Source organism: Chiroxiphia lanceolata, chromosome 10 (assembly GCF_009829145.1).
Source record: "Chiroxiphia lanceolata isolate bChiLan1 chromosome 10, bChiLan1.pri, whole genome shotgun sequence".
Taxonomy (NCBI): Eukaryota; Metazoa; Chordata; class Aves; order Passeriformes; family Pipridae; genus Chiroxiphia; species Chiroxiphia lanceolata.
Window position 1 is genome coordinate 23,291,366 of NC_045646.1, and position 17,577 is coordinate 23,308,942.

Below are 17,577 nucleotides of genomic sequence, written 5' to 3' on the forward strand. Positions count from 1 at the left end.
CTCAGTCCCTGCATCAGAGAGGGGTTTGATCCCCGCAAACGAGCTCATGTGTGGTTCTGAGGAGCCTCAGACTCCCAAATAAGCTGCCAGCCTGGGCAGAGAGCCAGAGCACAGGATGGGTGGAGAATGCGAGAGCCCCACAGCAAACTTGTGGTTTTGATGAGGTGGACAGGGAGAGGCAGCACCTGCCTGTGCCAGGGTGAGAGGAACAGCTGCCTCCCTGCCAGCCAGAGGGCAGGGAGGGAGCTGGGCCCTTTTGTCCCTCCAGAAAGCCAAAGTCTGGGCTGGAAGTGACTTATCTGCCCAGCATGTACTTCCTGAGCCCTGTCAAGGGAAAGCACACGTGGCCAGGGTCCTCTCCTCTGGGGCCAGGAGGCACATGGGGTGACTGGTCCTGCAGAGGGGATGTTGCACAGCCTGAGCCACTGGCCCTGGTGGCCCATGTCACAGCCACCCATCTCCAACCTCCCCAGGTGTCTGTGCCCAAATAGGAGAAACACGCGGTCCTGCTCCCTGGGTCCCTGGTCATGCAAAGCCATGGATGATGCTGTGCAGGATGCTGGGATGAGTTTGAAAGAGAAGGATGTGGAAGAGAAGCTACTGCAGAGAGAGAAGACCCTGGCCAAAGGACCGGCTGTGGACTTCCATTGTGGAGAGCAGCTCCCAGTCCTCCTTTGAGTTGTCTTAATTTGTCCACCAGCCAGCAAGAAGCAGACTCAGTGACCACTTTTTCGCTGGTGCTGGAAGCCAGTTGGCTTTCTAGCAGGGCTGTCCTGTTGCTGATCATCCTGGCACAGCACAGGGCTTGGGGACTTGGCTGGCTTAGGGGAATATGGGAGGCCAGTCTGAAGATGGCACATACAAGACATCAGTGGTGCCTGGAGCAGCGAGGGAAAGCACAGGAGGGAGCTGGGGATTGCTGTAACCCCAGCCCAGCGTGGATGGAGCCAGGCTGCACTGGAGAGGACTCCATGTCATGGAGGTGTGACTCGTCCTGCACGGACCTGAAGACTGTATCAACAAGATAAAGAGCTAAACACTCGTGACTATCTCTGTTAAGAAGAAAAAGTAGAATATGAGAAGGGAAAAGAAGGGACAAGCACAAAGAGCAGAGTGAGGGGCAAAGCTCAACAGCCATGGGTGAAATCAAGGAGTGACACAGGGACACACACATGGGTGGCGTGGCCCCATCATCATGCCCTGCTCAGCCTGCCCCCCCCTCTGCATGAGGTGGCAGTGCCTTGCAGGGCTAAAGTTGCCACTCTCCGGAGCAGAGCCTGGTCAGTCCCTGGGGCAGTGCTGGAGTGCAGGGCACCAGTGGGAAGGTCTCTGCTGTGGGATCACCATCCCAGCTGCCCCACCGGGAGGGGCCTCTGGCTGCAGGCACACAAGCCGGGCTCTGGGTGTTTGCTTTGCATTCTCCCGGGCTGATGATAACCACCTGCTCCTCAGCCAAGGCTCCAGCTCACCATGCTGAAATTCAAGAGGTATTTGGTCACGTAAGTGGATTTTTTTTTATGTATTTATTTAAAATACTGTTTCCCTAAGTAAAATTCTCTTTCCAGCCTACCCAGAGATGATGTCCTTGTGGGTCCCCCTGTGTTGCAAAACAGTTGGAGATTGAAGTGGTGATGGGAATAGGCAGAGGAGCATTTCTGCTCTGCATCTGCGGTGCACTCTGGGGTGATGGGGCTTCTCTCTTCTGGTGGAGTTCCAAGGGCAGCAGGAAAACAGCATCTTTGTAAGGCTGTTACCACAAAAGAAGGAGTTTGGCAAGAGAGAGCAAGTAGGATCATAGGCTCCTAGAATCACAGAATGGTTTGGGTTGGAAGGGACCTTAAAGATCATCTCATTAGATCCCCCCTGCCACGGGCAGGAACCCCTTTCACTAGACCGGGTTGCTCATCCAGCCTGGCCTTGACCACCTCCAGGTAAAGGCAGGATGCTGGTCCCTCCTGCTGCATCCCAGGCAAGGGGATCACCAGCAGAGTAGATGTGGAGCAGAAACCTGGCTCTGTGCAAGTCTTTCACATGGCCAGCCCAGTGAGTGCAGGTAGGGTGAGGTGCCTCTTCCACAGCCTCCAGTTTGGAGAGGATGAACAAGGATCAGGGAAGGGCAAGGGTTGACTTCACAGGTCTTTGGCTGGGGGAGCGTTTTGGGGCTGAGGTGCAAGGGGGCTCAGGGTCATTCCCAGTCCAGCTGTGTCAAGGGTGTGGGGTGGGCACTAACACAGGCAGGCAGTGCTCTTGTGCCCTCGTTGTGCTGGTTTATTTTCTCCTGAGTGTCCCACTGATCATTTTGCCCATTTTCTTATTTATAGCAAAAAAAAAAAAGTCTCCAATTACTGGTCAGAGGAAGCAGGCGTACAGATGGTGTACATTAATTCCCCATGCAAAATTCTGCTTCCTGGAGCACACCTGGGCACAGCAAAACAATAAAGTCTTTTTCTGCCACTTATCTGCCTGGTGAACTCCGCCCCAGCACCTCCCACAGCAGGACCCTGCAGGGCTTGGCATCCACCTGACCATGGGCCCATCCCCTGCAGGGATTTCTGTGTTGGACTGGGACAGGGCACAGGTCAGGCAGAAGCACATCCTCCACTGCTTCAAGCAGAGGGAAAATAATGGCAGGGAAATCCACAGTACTGCTGTGAGCCAGCAGCACCTGCTGCCGAGCAGCACCTCAGGCACCCCCTGCCCTGCTGGGACACGGCACTGAGACACTCCTGGGGACATCATCCCTTGCAAATAAACCACCAGCACACTGGATTTGGATTGAATCCCTTGAGCCAGCACAGGAGGATTCAGCTGCTGTACTCTGCCACTGTGACCCCTCAGCCAAAGGCATCCCTAGGGTGCTGCATACATCTCTGCACCCTGGTTTGTCACTTTCGGAGGTGACAGCACACAGGCTCTGATCTGAGGGGGTTGTTCAGCCTACAGCCTGCCTCCAGAGGGGGCATCTTCAGAGTCTCTGTAGGAGCTGGGCTCTCACAGCCCAACCCACCCGCAGGGCAGTGCCGGCTCCCAGCAGCTCCGAGTGCACCTTGGACATCTTCTGGTGCTTTGGTCTCAAGTATTTAACTCTGCCCCAAGGCACTCATGACCCTGATCCCATCCTGCTGTGTTAAAGAGAAGGCTGTGCAGGGTTACCCACAGAAGCCAGCTACAACTCATCCAGCTGCTCCAGCCTCCAAGACAACAGCTGTTCATGCTACATGTGCCATTTAACCCCGATTTTGCTGCCTTCATTGCAACTTTTTGGTATCTTCAGCACAAACTTCAGTGCTGCCACTTGCTCAGCACATCCTCCTTGATGCCTGTGTGTCCCACCAGAGCCAGCCTGGAGGAAGGAAGGGCTCTGTTTTTCTGCCATCCTGACCAGACCCAAGCAACCAGCCACGTGTTATGTGTTCTCAACTGGGTGTTCAACCAACACAATGACCATCTCAAAAGAGCAAAAGGACCTGGATCTTTCCCAGGTTCTCTACAGATCGAGAGTTTAGGACCTTTGTGGAGGCAAGTCAAGAATTATATCTGCACCAAATACTTGAGGAGAAGGTTTGCATCATTCTGCTTTTGTTACTGGGTGCTCATGCAGATTCCCCCCAAGAGAGTATGGATGTATCACTAAATATCAGTTATTCACCTCTTCATTCCTTTCTTGGTGCTTGTGGTAGGCTTACCTTGAGTGTTTGGAGTTGGATCGAGTTGCCGACCAGATCTGTCAGGCAGAATCATCCTGGAGCAGCTCCTCCCTCACTGCCTTCTCCCTCTTGGTCTCTGACCTTTTACAGAGAGTTACTTCAACAAGCCTTTCCTCACACCAGCTCTGGGGCAGCCTCGAGTCTCTGCTTCCCCCTCTCCCTTTAACATCCCTTGGCATTTTATGTGCTGTTAAAGCATTTGGCATTTTTCTGCTCTGTTTGTTGTGCCCATTCATCTCTGACAGCACGAGGCTCTCCTCGTGCTGCTGGCACGGCCAGGCAATGAGCCACGGGCACATTTGCCAAACACCTGTCTCATCCAGGCTTGGCAACCTGCTCCTCAAGTGGAAAAGAGCATGGGTACCACCAGTTTGCCATCAGGTTTGGGAGGCTGTGCTGCTGACGTGTAGTAATTATGTGCCTTTTGAATCCCCAGTAGCACTGCCATGACCTAAGACCTTCCCAGTTCCAAGCACTTTAGAAACTACAAACCTCCTGGGGAAGCTCAGCGCTTCAGCTTGGTAAAGGATGTTACTGGGAGCAGGGCAGAATCATATCCATGAGTGTCCAAACCACTGGAAGCAGCACTGTCGCTATCAAACTACTACTTAGTCATAACAGTTGATGTTTTCTCTGGAACAAATCCAATTTCTCAGTAACAACCCCAAATTTCTGACCTGTCCGACGCACGTGACCACTTTGGACAGCCCACATTTGTGTCACTGCTGGCTCACCAGGCAAGTGCTGCTCCCACGTGTCACAGGACTGCCTGGAGTAGGAGTAGAATAGCATCATGAATGAAGAAGCTCCAGGACAAGCAAGTCTGAGCAGGTCCTCGTCCCACTCTCTTGGTTCAAATCTGACCACTGCAGGAAGCGAGCAACACCAAACAACACAGATTAGCTGTCAGAATGTGGCTTCTAAGCACACTCTGACCAAATTCCTGCTTTCATTAACTCTATTTAGATCCCTCCATTTCATGCTCAGTAAAGCAGCCTGTGACCCTTCCTGCCTCAGAGAGGGGAGAGCAGGCACGTGGGGCTGGCAGGCTGGAACACCCCCCCCAGCAGAGCCCACCCCAGAGGATTTAACCAGATCTTCAGCACAAATCATCTCCTGTTAGGCAACAATTGGCTTCCTGGGTAGAAACCAGCAGAATCACAGAATCATTCAGGTTGGAAAAGCCTCTAAGATAATTGAGTCCAATTGCTCCCCCAGCACTGCCAAGGCCACACTAAACCATGTTGCCAAGTGCGATAACTACACGTCTGTTAAATCCCTCCAGGGATGGTGACTTGGCCTCTGCCAGGGCTTGACTATTGTTTCCACAAAGAAATGAAATGCAAACTATTTTTTTTTCCAGGAGACTTAGTCCCCCGGCTGCTCCACTAAATTAGGACTACAACTAAACTCCACCAAGTTGTTGCAGCAAGTCCTACAAGCAGTAGAAGCCCCATGGCAGTGTTTTCTGTGGCCTGGATGTCACCACAAACAGCCCAATCCCCCACAGCGCAGCACTGATGACCTGTAGAAATCACACTGCTGTTGCAGACTCAGCTAAAACCAGACAAAATCCAGGCCACGCACTGGAGAGGCATTGCTGGGGCCCCCATGGTGGCATCACATCTTCAGCCACTGCTGGAGCCTCTAACAGCAGGCACTGAGAGCAGGGAGAGCAGGGCAAACAAAGATTTTATTGTCCAGGTTGATAAAGATGGAGCCCTGATACTTTAGACCAGGTAGGGCAGGGAATATGCAGGGAGCGCCTGTTCCTGGTGCCAAGGTGGGAACCCAGGCTGCTCCAGGAAGATGTCCCTGAGCAGCCAAGGGAGTTGGCAGTTACCACTGTTTACTTTTCAGAGGAATATCTGTGGCCCATCTAGAAATTTCCACTGGGCTCCAGTGCTTGGCACAGCCTCGGAGGTTCCTCAGTTATCACTGCCTGCATCATTTCCGCCCGCACCTGAAAGAAAGATAAAGAAATAAAACAAGCCTCAAGGCACCTTTGCCTCACACATTTCTTTTCCCCATGAATGGTCTGAAATCTGTTTCCTTGCAGGAAGCTGAATGCAGTCTACAGGGTCCAGCCAGGTCGGCTCTGGATCTCCTTCAGCCTCCTCATCCTCCTCCTGGTCGCCCTTCAAGTCGTGGAGAAGCTGCAGCCTTCCAGGTAGGTCCAAAGCAGGATTACAGAACTGCACCTTATCCTCCAGCCTTTTGCTGACCACTGAGGTGGGCTCAAAACCACCCTTCTGAAAACCACCCAACAGGGTCTTCCTTAGACAGGGAGAAAAATCCAATGGGAGAGGACTCTCTGAGGCTCCCACATCCCACCCCTGTGCCTGGTCAGCTGAGCCCGCTCTGGGGTCAGCCCAGGTTGCTCTGGGCTTTGTCCTGGCTCACCATAACACCCTACAGATCTCGAGCCCAGTGTCCCAGTCTGGGGTTATCTGCAATTGTTCCTCCAGCTTCTCTAGGCAACTTGCTCTTCTCTGACTTTGCCTTCTCTTGCTTTGCCCCTTCCATCATGCTCCAGTGAGACAAAGGCATTGACACAGGCTGCTGACCTGTCCTTCTCTTCTTCATAGAATCACAGAATCCTTAAAGGTTGGAAAACATCACTGAGCTCATCAAACCCAACTTCTTGCACCCATCCTGACTCCCCAGGGCAGTTGAAGCCCTACACCTACCAGCAGTGCCACCTACCCCAAGAAAGATGGGGAAACACTTGGTGGTGTCTGTGGGAGGGCTCGGGGGGTTCACTGGGCTGTGGAGGAGTTGCCCTCTGCACATTCCTTCCGCTCTCTGCAGCTGAGCATCGTGTCCTTCCCTTTACAGGAACTGCCAGTGTGAGGTGGAGCGTGACCTGCAGCAGAGCACGGGCCAGGAGCTCAACTCTGGCCTCCAGACACCTGACCTGCTCTGGGAGGACAATTCCCTGCAGTGGCAAAGGAAAGCTGTGCCAGACCCCACTTCAACCGAGGATCTCCACGTCAGCTGGGAGACCTCTCTGGAAAGCAGCCCAGGCAGCCAAGAGGAGCATGGGACACGGCAGCCTGTGGAGAGCAGTAAGAGCGTGGAAGCTCATCTATTGCCCACGAGGCTGAAACCCCAACTCCCTGTCCTGAGAAAAGCAGCCAGAGAAAGTCCTTCTCCAAGCCTTCCTGGCAGGATTGCCACAGTTTGGCAGAAGCTGTCACCAGGAAGCTCATTGTCTTTGCAAACAGACTGAGCACTGAGGAGAACGGGCAAACGTCACCAGCCAGAATGACACAGGTGGAGGTACAGAACCAGTCTCAGCCTCAAGCCATGGCTTCCCCCAGCCATCAGAGGAGCAGTTCACTGACAGATCCCGTCCCAAACTCAGCTCAACCCCTGCAGGCAGAGGACTCTAACGAAACACGCCCAGAGACAGGATTTTCCCAAACTGGACAGCAGCCTCTATGGTCGAGGAGGTGACAAATGGAGGAGGTCGGCAGGCCAGAGGAGTCGCCCCTCAAGGGAAGACGTGTGAGCCCCAGACTGACATTGTTTTCCTCAAGGTGCACAAGAGCGCCAGCAGCACCGTCATGAACGTCCTCTTCCGCTTCGGCGAGACACACAACCTCACCTTCGCCTTCCCCCTCGGCGGGGGCTTCCAGCTCTTCTACCCCCCCACTTCATGGCGAGGTTCGTGCAGGGCTTCTCCCCCAAGAGCCCCCGGTTCAACATCCTCTGCCACCACATGAGATTCCTGCAGCCGGAGGTACAGGCAAAGCCACGACCACGGGGAAGGGCGAGCAGGGGAGGGAGATGGGCTCATGGGGCGCAGGGTGGGGCACCTGTAAAGCATGTAAACTCTTCAGGGATGAATCACAGGATTGCCCACGGGTACCTTTTACGTTGTTGGCATCTCCTGAGAGCTTCTGGGAGCAGGTTTGATGAATCACTCTGCTTTGACCCATGACAAGATGGGAGACAGCATCTGTAGCTGTCAGCAGCTATCATCTCCTTCTTGTCTGGTGGCCCTTGGAGACATCCTGTTCTCTGGACAGGCCATCAGGGAACCGCCAGAGGAAACATCTAAAATGCATCATTTCAGGTCAGCCATGCCCAGCATCCACCCCTCTGGATGCCACTTGATGATACACAGGTCTTGGGAAAGGCAAGGAGACGGGGTGTATCTCCATCCCAGAAAGCCCACACAGGTGTGGCAGCACATGGTGGGGAGGTGTGGTCACTGCTCCCCTCATGTGCCTCTTCTGGGGCTCTCCACAGCTCCTTGGATGAGCTGCACCTTGAAACCCTCCCCAGCACCCACCATCTCCCACCCCAGTGAGCACCTCTGCTTGCCAGGATTGCGGGCAAGCAGGTCCCTTGTCCCTGCCCCACCTTTAAACCCTCCTTTTTCCTCCACAGGTGCGGAAAGTGGTGCCCAGCTCTGCCATCTACTTCTCCATCCTGAGGAACCCCGTGCAGCTCATGGAGTCCTCCTTCACGTACTACAAGGGCGCGTCAGCCTTCTCCCGCGTGCGCAGCCTGGAGGAGTTCCTGAGCCAGCCACACCTCTACTACAACCCTGCCATGGGCGACAGCAACTATGCCAAGAACCTCATGACCTTCGATTTTGGCTTCAACCCCAATGCAGAGGTGTCTGCTGAGCGGGTGCAACTCATGGTAAAGGCCATCGAGGCGTCCTTCGACTTTGTCCTCATCTCCGAGTACTTCGACGAGTCCATGGTGCTCCTGAAGGAGATGCTGTGCTGGGACCTGGACAGCGTCGTCTCCTTCCCACTCAACACCAGGGACAGCAGTACCAAGTCCTCCCTCTCGGACAGCATCGTGGAGAAGATAAAGGAGTGGAACAGGCTGGACTGGGAAATCTACACCCACTTCAACAGGACCTTCTGGGAAAGGATCGACCGGGACATCGGCCGGGAGCGCATGGAGCAGGAGGTGAAGGCGCTCCGGGAGCGGCAGGCGGAGCTGGCGAGGACCTGCCTGCAGGGCACGGGCAGCGTGGCCCCGAAGGACATCAAGGACTCTTCCCTGCGGCCACTGCAGCACGGTGGCGCCAGGATCCTGGGCTATAACCTCAAGCAGGGCTTGGATAAGGAGACGGAGCACATGTGCCGGCGCCTCGTGACCCCGGAGCTGCAGTACAGCAGCGCTCTCTACAAGAAGCAGTTCCCCCCAGAGCCCCCTGAGACCCCCCAGCCCACTCCCTCTGGGCAAGGCAGTGCCCCACAGAACCGGCTGGAGGGCACCCAACACTGAGCCTCCCTGCCCCCTCCAGGCATCTTCTCCAGCCGCCTTGGCTGAGGACAGCGAGGCACTCGGATCCTGGGCTTGGGGGCTGCTCCTGCCCTGGAGAGGGTGGGCTGGGGGCTGCTGGCAGCTCCCAGTCACCTCTGTCTGTGCAGGACTGTGCACAAGCTCTGGGTGCTACACACTGCTGTGGAGCAGGACAGGCTGCAACGGGGGGTCCCAGGAGCTTGACATGACTTTTCCAGAGGGAACCCCCCCCTCCAGTCAGCAGCTGAAGCCTCAGCAGCAGGGAGCAGATCCAGGAAGGCAGCCCCAGTCCCCACGCCAGAGACTGCAACAACCAAGCTGTAAATCAGAGCCGTGGAGTTTGATTTACAGCTTGGGAATGAGTCGTCTGTCTGTCTTTCCAGCTGCAGCTCTCCTCCGCTCCGCCTTAACGCTACCGTGCTGGAAAAGTAGCCTCTTAATTAAAAATAACAATATCCACTACCACTCCTTAAATTCCCCTTAATTACATCAGTTTGCCCCAGTAGACAATCTGCCTGGTAGACACTTTCCCCAGCAGCCCAAGAAACAGATCCCAAATATCTGAAAACGTCTTGAAAAGAAAAAAAAAAAAGGAAAAATCCAGCAATTTTTTCCCTGGCTCTGTGGTGACGTGTTGCCTTCGGACGCTGCATTTATAGGATCAGCATCCTACCCTGGAGCTGATGCTCTGGCACCAGGGTGTCAGATGCAAGTTCCATACCCATGGGACTGGGGGACGTCTCATGAGCATCTCTGCAGCCAGAGATCTCAATCCTCCGCTCGGAGTGGCCGTAGGAACATCCTACACTCTGCCTGGGGAAAGGGACCACAAGAATGGGGTGTGGTGGGCGAGTCAGCCTTACTTTTGCACCCTGCACTTATCCACAAATCAAAAGCAGAACCAGCAAATCAGCTGGGATAAATGGAGGCCCCACCTCTGGGTTTTCAGCTGATTGCCAAACCAAAAGAGGTTCAGGAAAAATTGCGTGGGGGGGATCTGAGCATCCCAGGCTCTCCCTGGGGCAGCCACGTCGAGCCTCAAAGATTTAGGTTTACACCCAAAGGTGTCCTGTTTCCTGCTCTGTTTAACCAGGACAAAAGCCAGACTGTGCTCCCAGTGCCTTTTCCGGGGCAGTGTGAAGCATCAGGCCAGGCACGATGTGGGGGCACCATTTTGGGGGTGTTTGCTGCATGGTTTTTGGGGTGTTGTTCGTTCCATAAAGTTTAATCTCTGGGGCACATCCCCACATTGCTGTGTTGGTTCCTTCTCTCTTTCTCCTGTTGGGATGTGGTGTGGGCTCATGGCTTGCAGAGGTCTGGATCCTTTAGGGTTCTTGAGGGGCCTGCAGGTCACCCCAGAGAAAAACAACAGGGATGGACAGCCCAGGGGCAGCACAACACCCTGGGATCATCCCCAAAACCCCTCATGGGACACAGCAGAGTGCAGGAAAGAGCAGGGCTGGGTGCCAGGTACCAAACCTGCATCTGACACCCTCACTCTGGATTTCAGTTGGGTGCCCCTTCCTTATTCCCTGTTTGCACCTCAGGAAATAGGAGGAGACTGTCCCTGCTCGAGCTCCTGCCAAGCTGACCCAGGCAGGGACACAGGCAGGCAGTCGGCATCGTGTCCCCCCTGTGCTCTTCCCTGTGGAGAGAGCCCTGGGATGCAGCATCCATGGAGGGCTGTAGGGTCAGCACAGCCTGGGGGCATCCCCGTTCACCCAGCAGGTGTTTCCCATTTTCAGGGATCAGATGGGCTGATATCCCTCAGCAGAGCTCACAGGAACAACATCACTGACTCAAATGCCAACCACAACATTTATTTATTATTATTATTATTATTCCACAAACCACAATTTTATCTTTAGGAATATTTCGCATAGACAAGAAACGGAGCCCAGGGATGCACTTGCTCAACCACACTGGCTGCCTGGGTCTTTTTTTTCTCACCACAGACCCTTTGTGCACCATTTCTTGATGTTTTACAGCACCAAAACCTGGCCAAGCACACCCCAGAGGAGCAGGGTCTCCCATGGCCAGTGAATTCACTTGCCCTGGAGCATTTTTAATTCCTCTCCAAGACCTGCCAGGTTCAGCCTGTGCAACTCAACATCCTCAGTTCAAGTCTGACTCAAACCCCACCACTTTTTGACCAATGTTCATTAATAACTCGAAAGATCAAAGCCTGCTTCCTCCCCATCCTAAGTTTCTAAGGCAGTTACTAGTTTATACTTTGGTTTTATGGCTGCAAGAGACCCAGTGAGGTTATTTCAGGTGTTGCACAATGCAATAACCCAGGGTTGCTCAAGCCTGCCCATGTAATAGTCTTTCTGTGAGCTTCCTGGCAATACAAGACAATTAGCAATTTATGCAAAAGTGTTAGTTTTTTTCTCACTGAGCTAACAACGAAGGCTTGGAACATTTCGGGCTCTCCAGGGAGTCTTTCAAAGCTATTCCCAAAGGAGCTCAGGGACATCCCGCAAGGATTCCTTTGCGATGCTTTAAAACAGTCTCACCTGGTGGTAGGGACTGAACATGCAGGATGAGCAGCAAAATCTTCCATGCCTGGAAACCCTTTCCCAGGAGAGGGGCTGCCGGGGCCCCCTCTGCCCCACGGCTCAGGCACGAGGCTCGGAGTTGCTCTTCCCCCCCTTCCTCTTCCTCTTCGGTCATCACCCTCCTCGTGCACTGTCACCTTCACCTTGGGTATCTTGTATTTGCTCTTCTGGCTGTAGAGGAGGTTTTTCTGGAAGAGCCGTGGGATGTTGCCCTGGTAGAGCAGGAGGGCAGCAAACATCCCTGGAATGAGAGCACAGACCCTTCCATCCTGCACTGAGCACCTCCACCCTCCCCACGGCTCATTTCCAAACCCACGACCTTCACCGTGACCAAAAGGCAGCTCAGCACCACTGAAGCCCTCACTGAGAGCTGACAGACCTCCGCTGTATGGCTTTAACAAGAATTTAGCCAGTGTTTCCTTAATGTAACAAGCTTGTTTTGACCCAAAAGGGCCACAAACCACCCCAGTAGTCTTTTGCCACAGAATCATTCAGGTTGGCAAAGCCCTCCAAAACCATTGAATCCAACTATTCCCCTCCCACTAACCCATATCCCCAAGTGTCCCATCCACATGGTTTTTAAATCCCTCAAGAGATGGTGACTCCACCACTGCCCTGGGCAGCTGTGCCAGTGCCTGACCATACTTTCAGGAAGAAATTTTCCCTGATACCCAACCTAAACCTCCTCTGGCACAACTTGAGGCCGTTTCCTCTTGTCCTGAAACTTGTTACCTGGGAGAAGAGACCAACCCCCACCCTTCTTCACCCTCCTGTCAGGGAGTTGTCCCTACTTTCTGCACTCAAGGCAGCCCATATCCAGCTCCCTGTGATCATTCTGAAGCTGTGGACGACCCCAAACCACAGCTCAGCCTGTCATTGCTCCAAAACACCTTTGCTTTATCTCCCCCAAACTCAGGCCTCAGGGAGAGTTTTGCCCACGTCCTGTGCAGAAATTAGATTAAAAACTTGGATAGCAAAGAGATGACTCCAGAGACAAGGAAGCTGGAGGAAAATAACACTTGCCACTGCCAAGACCCAAGTTCAGCCCCTTGCAGGAATGATTTGTGTTACACCCGGCATTTCTGCCTCGCCCACTGCCCCCCATCCCAACCACTGCCCCTGGGAAGATCTCACCTGCGAGGGGCCCCAGCCAGTAAACCTGGATGTAGTCCCAGAAGCTGTTCCCTGTGCAGTGGAAGGTGGTGGCTGTGGCCAGGGCAGGGTTGAAGAAGGCCCCTGTGAATGATCCAGCTGTGTGGGAAGAGAAACATGGCCAAGGGTCTCACCTGCATCCTTTGGGACACTGACAAAGAGCTGGGCCCACAGACCGTGACCCCTCCTGCCTGCCCAGAGCATCCCTGCTGCTGCCCAGCTCCAGCACCTGCATCCCTCGGGTGGGGAAAATCCCACCCTCGACATCCTGAGCTTTGCAGGAAGTAGAAAAGCTCAGTTTGGGACGGAGGGGTTGCATTAGGGGACACTGAAGGGAAGTGATGCCAGTCCTGGGCCACTGGCTTCTCAAGTGCCAACATTCACCTGCTGCCCAAATATCCTAAACTGCCATCTTCATCCCAAAGTGATTGTTCCCCAAATTAAGCAGAAAACAAACATCTTGGCAGTTGTTACCTTGTTAATCGTTACCTCTCCAGTCCTAGAAGATGAAAAAGGGGTTGTCCCTCCCCCCAAGTTTGGTATTTTTCCAAATGACTCAGGAGTGCTGCTCACCTGTGTAGGTCAGGAAGGTGACGGTCGCTGCCAGCGCAGGGACCCGGCAGATGGGGTGACTCTGACGTGACTTGAGGAGGACGAGGTGGAACAGGAAAGAGCAGGTGCCTCCACGAGGGCAGCATGGGGCAGGGAGGTGTGGATGGAGGAGCTGCACTCTGATGAGATCAGGCTCTGGATGAAGTGGAACTGTGTCAGCTCCCAGGACCAGAAGAGCTTGGTGACAGCCCAGCCTGTCCCCGTGCCCACACCCTGGGCCAGCAGCTTGGCAGCTGTGGCTGGGAGGCTGGACTCGCAGCAGGAACTCCTGGACAGAGACTGTTGGGTTGGCAGATGCTCCATCAAAAGAGGCACCATGAACAGCGAAGAGAAGGAAGAGCAGAGTCAAGACCATGTCCAGGCCAAAGCCACCCCCCATGGGCCATCTCCATCAGCATCCTCAGCTCCAGGCAGCTCATGCACAGCTGTAACGAGCCAACAAGTTCTCTAGCAAGGCAGCCATATGCTCTGGGAGACAGGAGCCTCTTGGAAAGCCACCTGAGCACCTGGCACATGCCAACAACCAGGAAAAAAAAGCAATGGAGACATTGAGGGTGTCCATAGTGAGGGCTGCGCTGGGGGAGAGTCCGGACCAAACCCTGGGAAGGAGCAGAGGAAGCTCCCGCAGCTCCTCTTTATAAAGCTCCGTGTAAGCAAACGTGGCACAGCCTGACAGGCCTGGGAAATGCCACATGTGTGGCCTCTGCAGGGCAATGCCAGCTGCCTCCAGGAGCTGATGGAATCACAGCAGCTGGAGCAGCCAACACGTGTTTGTCCCAGGAAGGAGGTGCCAGTTTTATCCCCGCTGGGCCCCCAAGCACAGCATTCACACCTGAGAGCCCCCAGCAGTTCTCCAGAGCTGCCAGGTCTCCCAAAAGAAGCAAAAACCTTCATTTGTTTTCTGCTTGGCTCCAATCCCTGTGGCTGCCCCATCCCTGGAAGTTTCCAAGGCCAGGTTGGATGGGACTTGGAGCATCCTGGGCTAGTGGGAGGTGTCCCTGCCTATGGCAGGGGGTTGAATGAGATGAGCTTTAGGGTCCCTTCCAACCCGAACCATTCTGGGGTTCTATGATAAAACACAACCTACCACCCCATTCCCAAAGCTTGAGACATGAGGGGACCCCAACCTATCCAAGGGTTCCCATTTTTCCCAGAGAATAGTCACTCAGCCACAGTAAAGTCCATCTTCAGCCAATTTGAAAACCTGGCTTGCTCACTGCTCCCCACCCTTGTCTTAATACCCTGCTTTGGTGGAGGTGGCACTAATTACATGTGCCATTGGTCTGCAGGTGGCATTTTTGTGACAGCAACATTTCAGCTGCTCCTGCTGGTAACACAAATATTGGGGATGGGATCTTTCCCAGCTCCACCAAAACCCTCCCATGGCATCATCATTACCTGACTTTGTAAACCCATTGAAATATCTGATCTCATTTGGGCTAAACCCAAACAATTCTTCCCTGTGAGGGTGGTGAGGCCTTGGCACAGGTTGCCCAGAGAAGCTGCAGCTGCCCCATCCCTGGAAGGTCACACTGGAGGGGGCTTGGAGCAACCTGGGCTAGAGGAAGGTGTCCCTGCCCTTGGCAGGGGGGTGGAATGAGATGAGAGTTAAGGTCTCTCCCAACCCAAACCATTCTATGATTCTATGATAAACAATTCATGTGTCTCCTGGGTCACTTCCCTGCTCTGCAGCAGCAATAAGAACACCCTGATCCCACATTTTCCATCCCTACAGGCAGAACAGCATCTCCTTCATCCCCAGGGCAGGGGGTGTCCCAAACTCCTCTCAGCTCCCCGTCACACACAAAGAGCCAACGTTTCCATTAATGCCATTTTATTCCCAACCCCCACGATATTTATAAAAAATTGCCAGGAAACACAGGTTTGAAGCACACTTGAGCCAGGGATGAGGCACCTCATACAGTTCAAACTGTATGAGTGACACAGACTAAGCCATGAAAACCAGGAGCAGACGCTCCGAAGGCATTGGAGCTGCTTGGCCTCTCCCCGGACAGCCCTTGGCACATTGAAAAAAAACAGGACCTTTTGGGAGGGCATTTTGGGGCTGTTGGTGAAAGTCTCAGTTCAGCATCTCCCCCTGCAACACTCTCCCTGTCCTCATCTTCCCTCCCCCTCGTTTCTATCCCCAAGTGCCCACCCCACAGTGGTTTGGGGAAGGTCCCCTCGGATCACTGGTCACAGCACTTGCTTTGGAAACCATGGGAAGTCCGAGCAAGGAGAGGACCACGCTGCCAAAAGCCCATCACCCAAGGTCTCCCCTCCTCCCTCCCAAAACCTGCCCTGCTTCTGGTCAGCCAGCCTCACAACTTATCCCAGTGTGACCATTTTTAACCCAGTTCTCCCTCCAGGTGAGAGGCCAAGTGTGCCTCTTTCACCTCAAATGAACAAATGGCTTTGCTCGAATAACAGATGATAAAACACGCTTTAAGAGACTCATAAAATAATCATTTTGTCATGAAAATTGACCTCTGACAGTGTTAAAAGTGCTGGCCAAAGCGGCTCATCCCTGCAGAACCAATACATCACAATCCAGCTCATTTCTTTCCATCTCCTGTAACTTCTGTTTCTCAGAAGTAGAGAAACCTGCAGAGTTTTCTCTTTAGAAACAAAACTCTACAAGGACCCAGCAACACCAGCCCAAATCAAGACCCTGGAAGAGAACTGCCAGCTCACGGGAAGCAGATTGTGATACCCACGGTAAAACTGGGAAAAAAATTCCAACACCTTTTCCTTCCCCCAGGAGCTGATTTTTCCATTCTTTTCAAGTGTTTTAAGAGCTGGGCCTTAGGAAATAAATGTTCTGAGGTGTTTAAAAACTATTTGCCATCCACTATCTGCAATTATGCCCACAGCACATCCTGCAATTGTGGGACACTTAACCCAGGCTGGAGAGGGGAGCTGGAAGCTGCTGATTCCAAGGATAACTGTGGGATTAAATAACACCAGGGGCTTATTCCCTCGCTCATGTCAGTGCTGACAGCAAAATCCACACAGCTTTGCAGGGCTGCTCTTCTAGAAACAAGACTGTAAAAATTCAGATACTCCCACCAAAAAAAAACTTCTCTGTGGGTGGAACATCAGTGTCTTTTCTAAACCCAGCTTGCTTCCAAGGCTGTCAAGAACAAAAACAGCTTAAAATGCAGATATTTAAATAGGGGATTTTAGCCATGGGACAGGGAACCAAGTCGGCACTTCCACAATTAAGAAGAATAAACACCCTCCAAAAACACAGGAACTGAAGAGAGCCACCCTGGCTCCCCCCACCAAGAGGTAACAGCTACAAACCCCCCACAGTTATAAGGTTATTTTAGAGGAGTTTTGGTGGGCAGGGGGTGGATAAGAGCCCTCCAAGAGCAGCCACCTGCTCTCAGCTGCTGTGACGAGGCAGCAGGAACCACAGCAGGTTTCCTCCCAGAGAGAGGCAGGGAAAAGGGCTCCAGGAGAGCCAGGAGTTAATTGTGCTTCGTGAAAAAGGCCAGAATCCTTAGAATAAGCACTCACTGGAGGACAAAATAACAAAGATGTGGCATCCCTGGCTCTAGAAACCTTGAGGAATTCCAGGGAGACATCTGTGCTGAGGAAGGTCACCCCTTACCCAGTGTGGGCAGATGTTCCCCTTCCAGAGCATCCTGTGGAGATTCCCTGAGTCACATCAACATCTCTGCCATTGATCCACAGTTACTCCAAGCTGGATTCATTATTCACCAGCCCTTCAGGAAACACCAGAACCTGGAGTGTATGCATTGAGACATCCATGAATGGAGACATATCCGGGCCTTGGCACAGACTGTCTGCTCTTCCAAGCCCATCCTTCTCTCCACTGACTCAACACATCTCCAAAGCAGAAGTCTGGTGGCCTGTTATGTCCTCAAGAGAATGAGCAACCAGTAACTGCCCAGTGGGAAAATCCCATTAAAAAATAACTATGAAAAAGAAAAAGTCATCAGTCCTTACAGGCTGTTTCAATACTCGGGTCAATGGGTAACTGGGATTTGAAATCAAGGTTGGCTGTTGGACTTGATGAGATGTTAAAGGCCTTTTCCAACCTTAACAAATCTGTGAATGTAAGTTATGATGTGCTGCAAGATATTCCTCCTGCAGACACCAGTCGGAAAAAGCAGTATCACCATTGGGATATGGGAACAACAGCATGAGGAGCTGTATTGCCCCGCTCTGCTCCCTTGTAGGTAGAGAAGTTACAATCAGAAATTCATTGTTCTCAGTTGTTGGTATTTTCCCCTCCCTCCCCTTTT

General features: G+C 53.1%; 2 protein-coding genes across 2 annotated transcripts; one reads left to right on the forward strand and one right to left on the reverse strand.

Moving 5' to 3' along the window:
* Positions 1-7,047: 7,047 nt before the first annotated feature.
* On the forward strand, positions 7,048-10,068 carry LOC116791595 (galactose-3-O-sulfotransferase 2-like). Its single transcript, XM_032697785.1, is given in 3 exon segments — positions 7,048-7,348; positions 7,351-7,452; positions 8,106-10,068. Coding segments are annotated over 3 exon segments (1,158 nt in total). The 5' UTR covers positions 7,048-7,150; the 3' UTR covers positions 8,964-10,068.
* A 1,441-nt stretch (positions 10,069-11,509) lies between these two features.
* On the reverse strand, positions 11,510-14,195 carry LOC116791596 (aquaporin-12-like). The gene is given in 8 exon segments (XM_032697786.1): positions 11,510-11,652; positions 11,655-11,780; positions 12,674-12,790; positions 13,265-13,375; positions 13,378-13,559; positions 13,561-13,686; positions 13,688-13,841; positions 13,844-14,195. Coding segments are annotated over 8 exon segments (1,023 nt in total). The 5' UTR covers positions 13,998-14,195; the 3' UTR covers positions 11,510-11,599.
* Between the last annotated feature and the right edge of the window lie 3,382 nt (positions 14,196-17,577).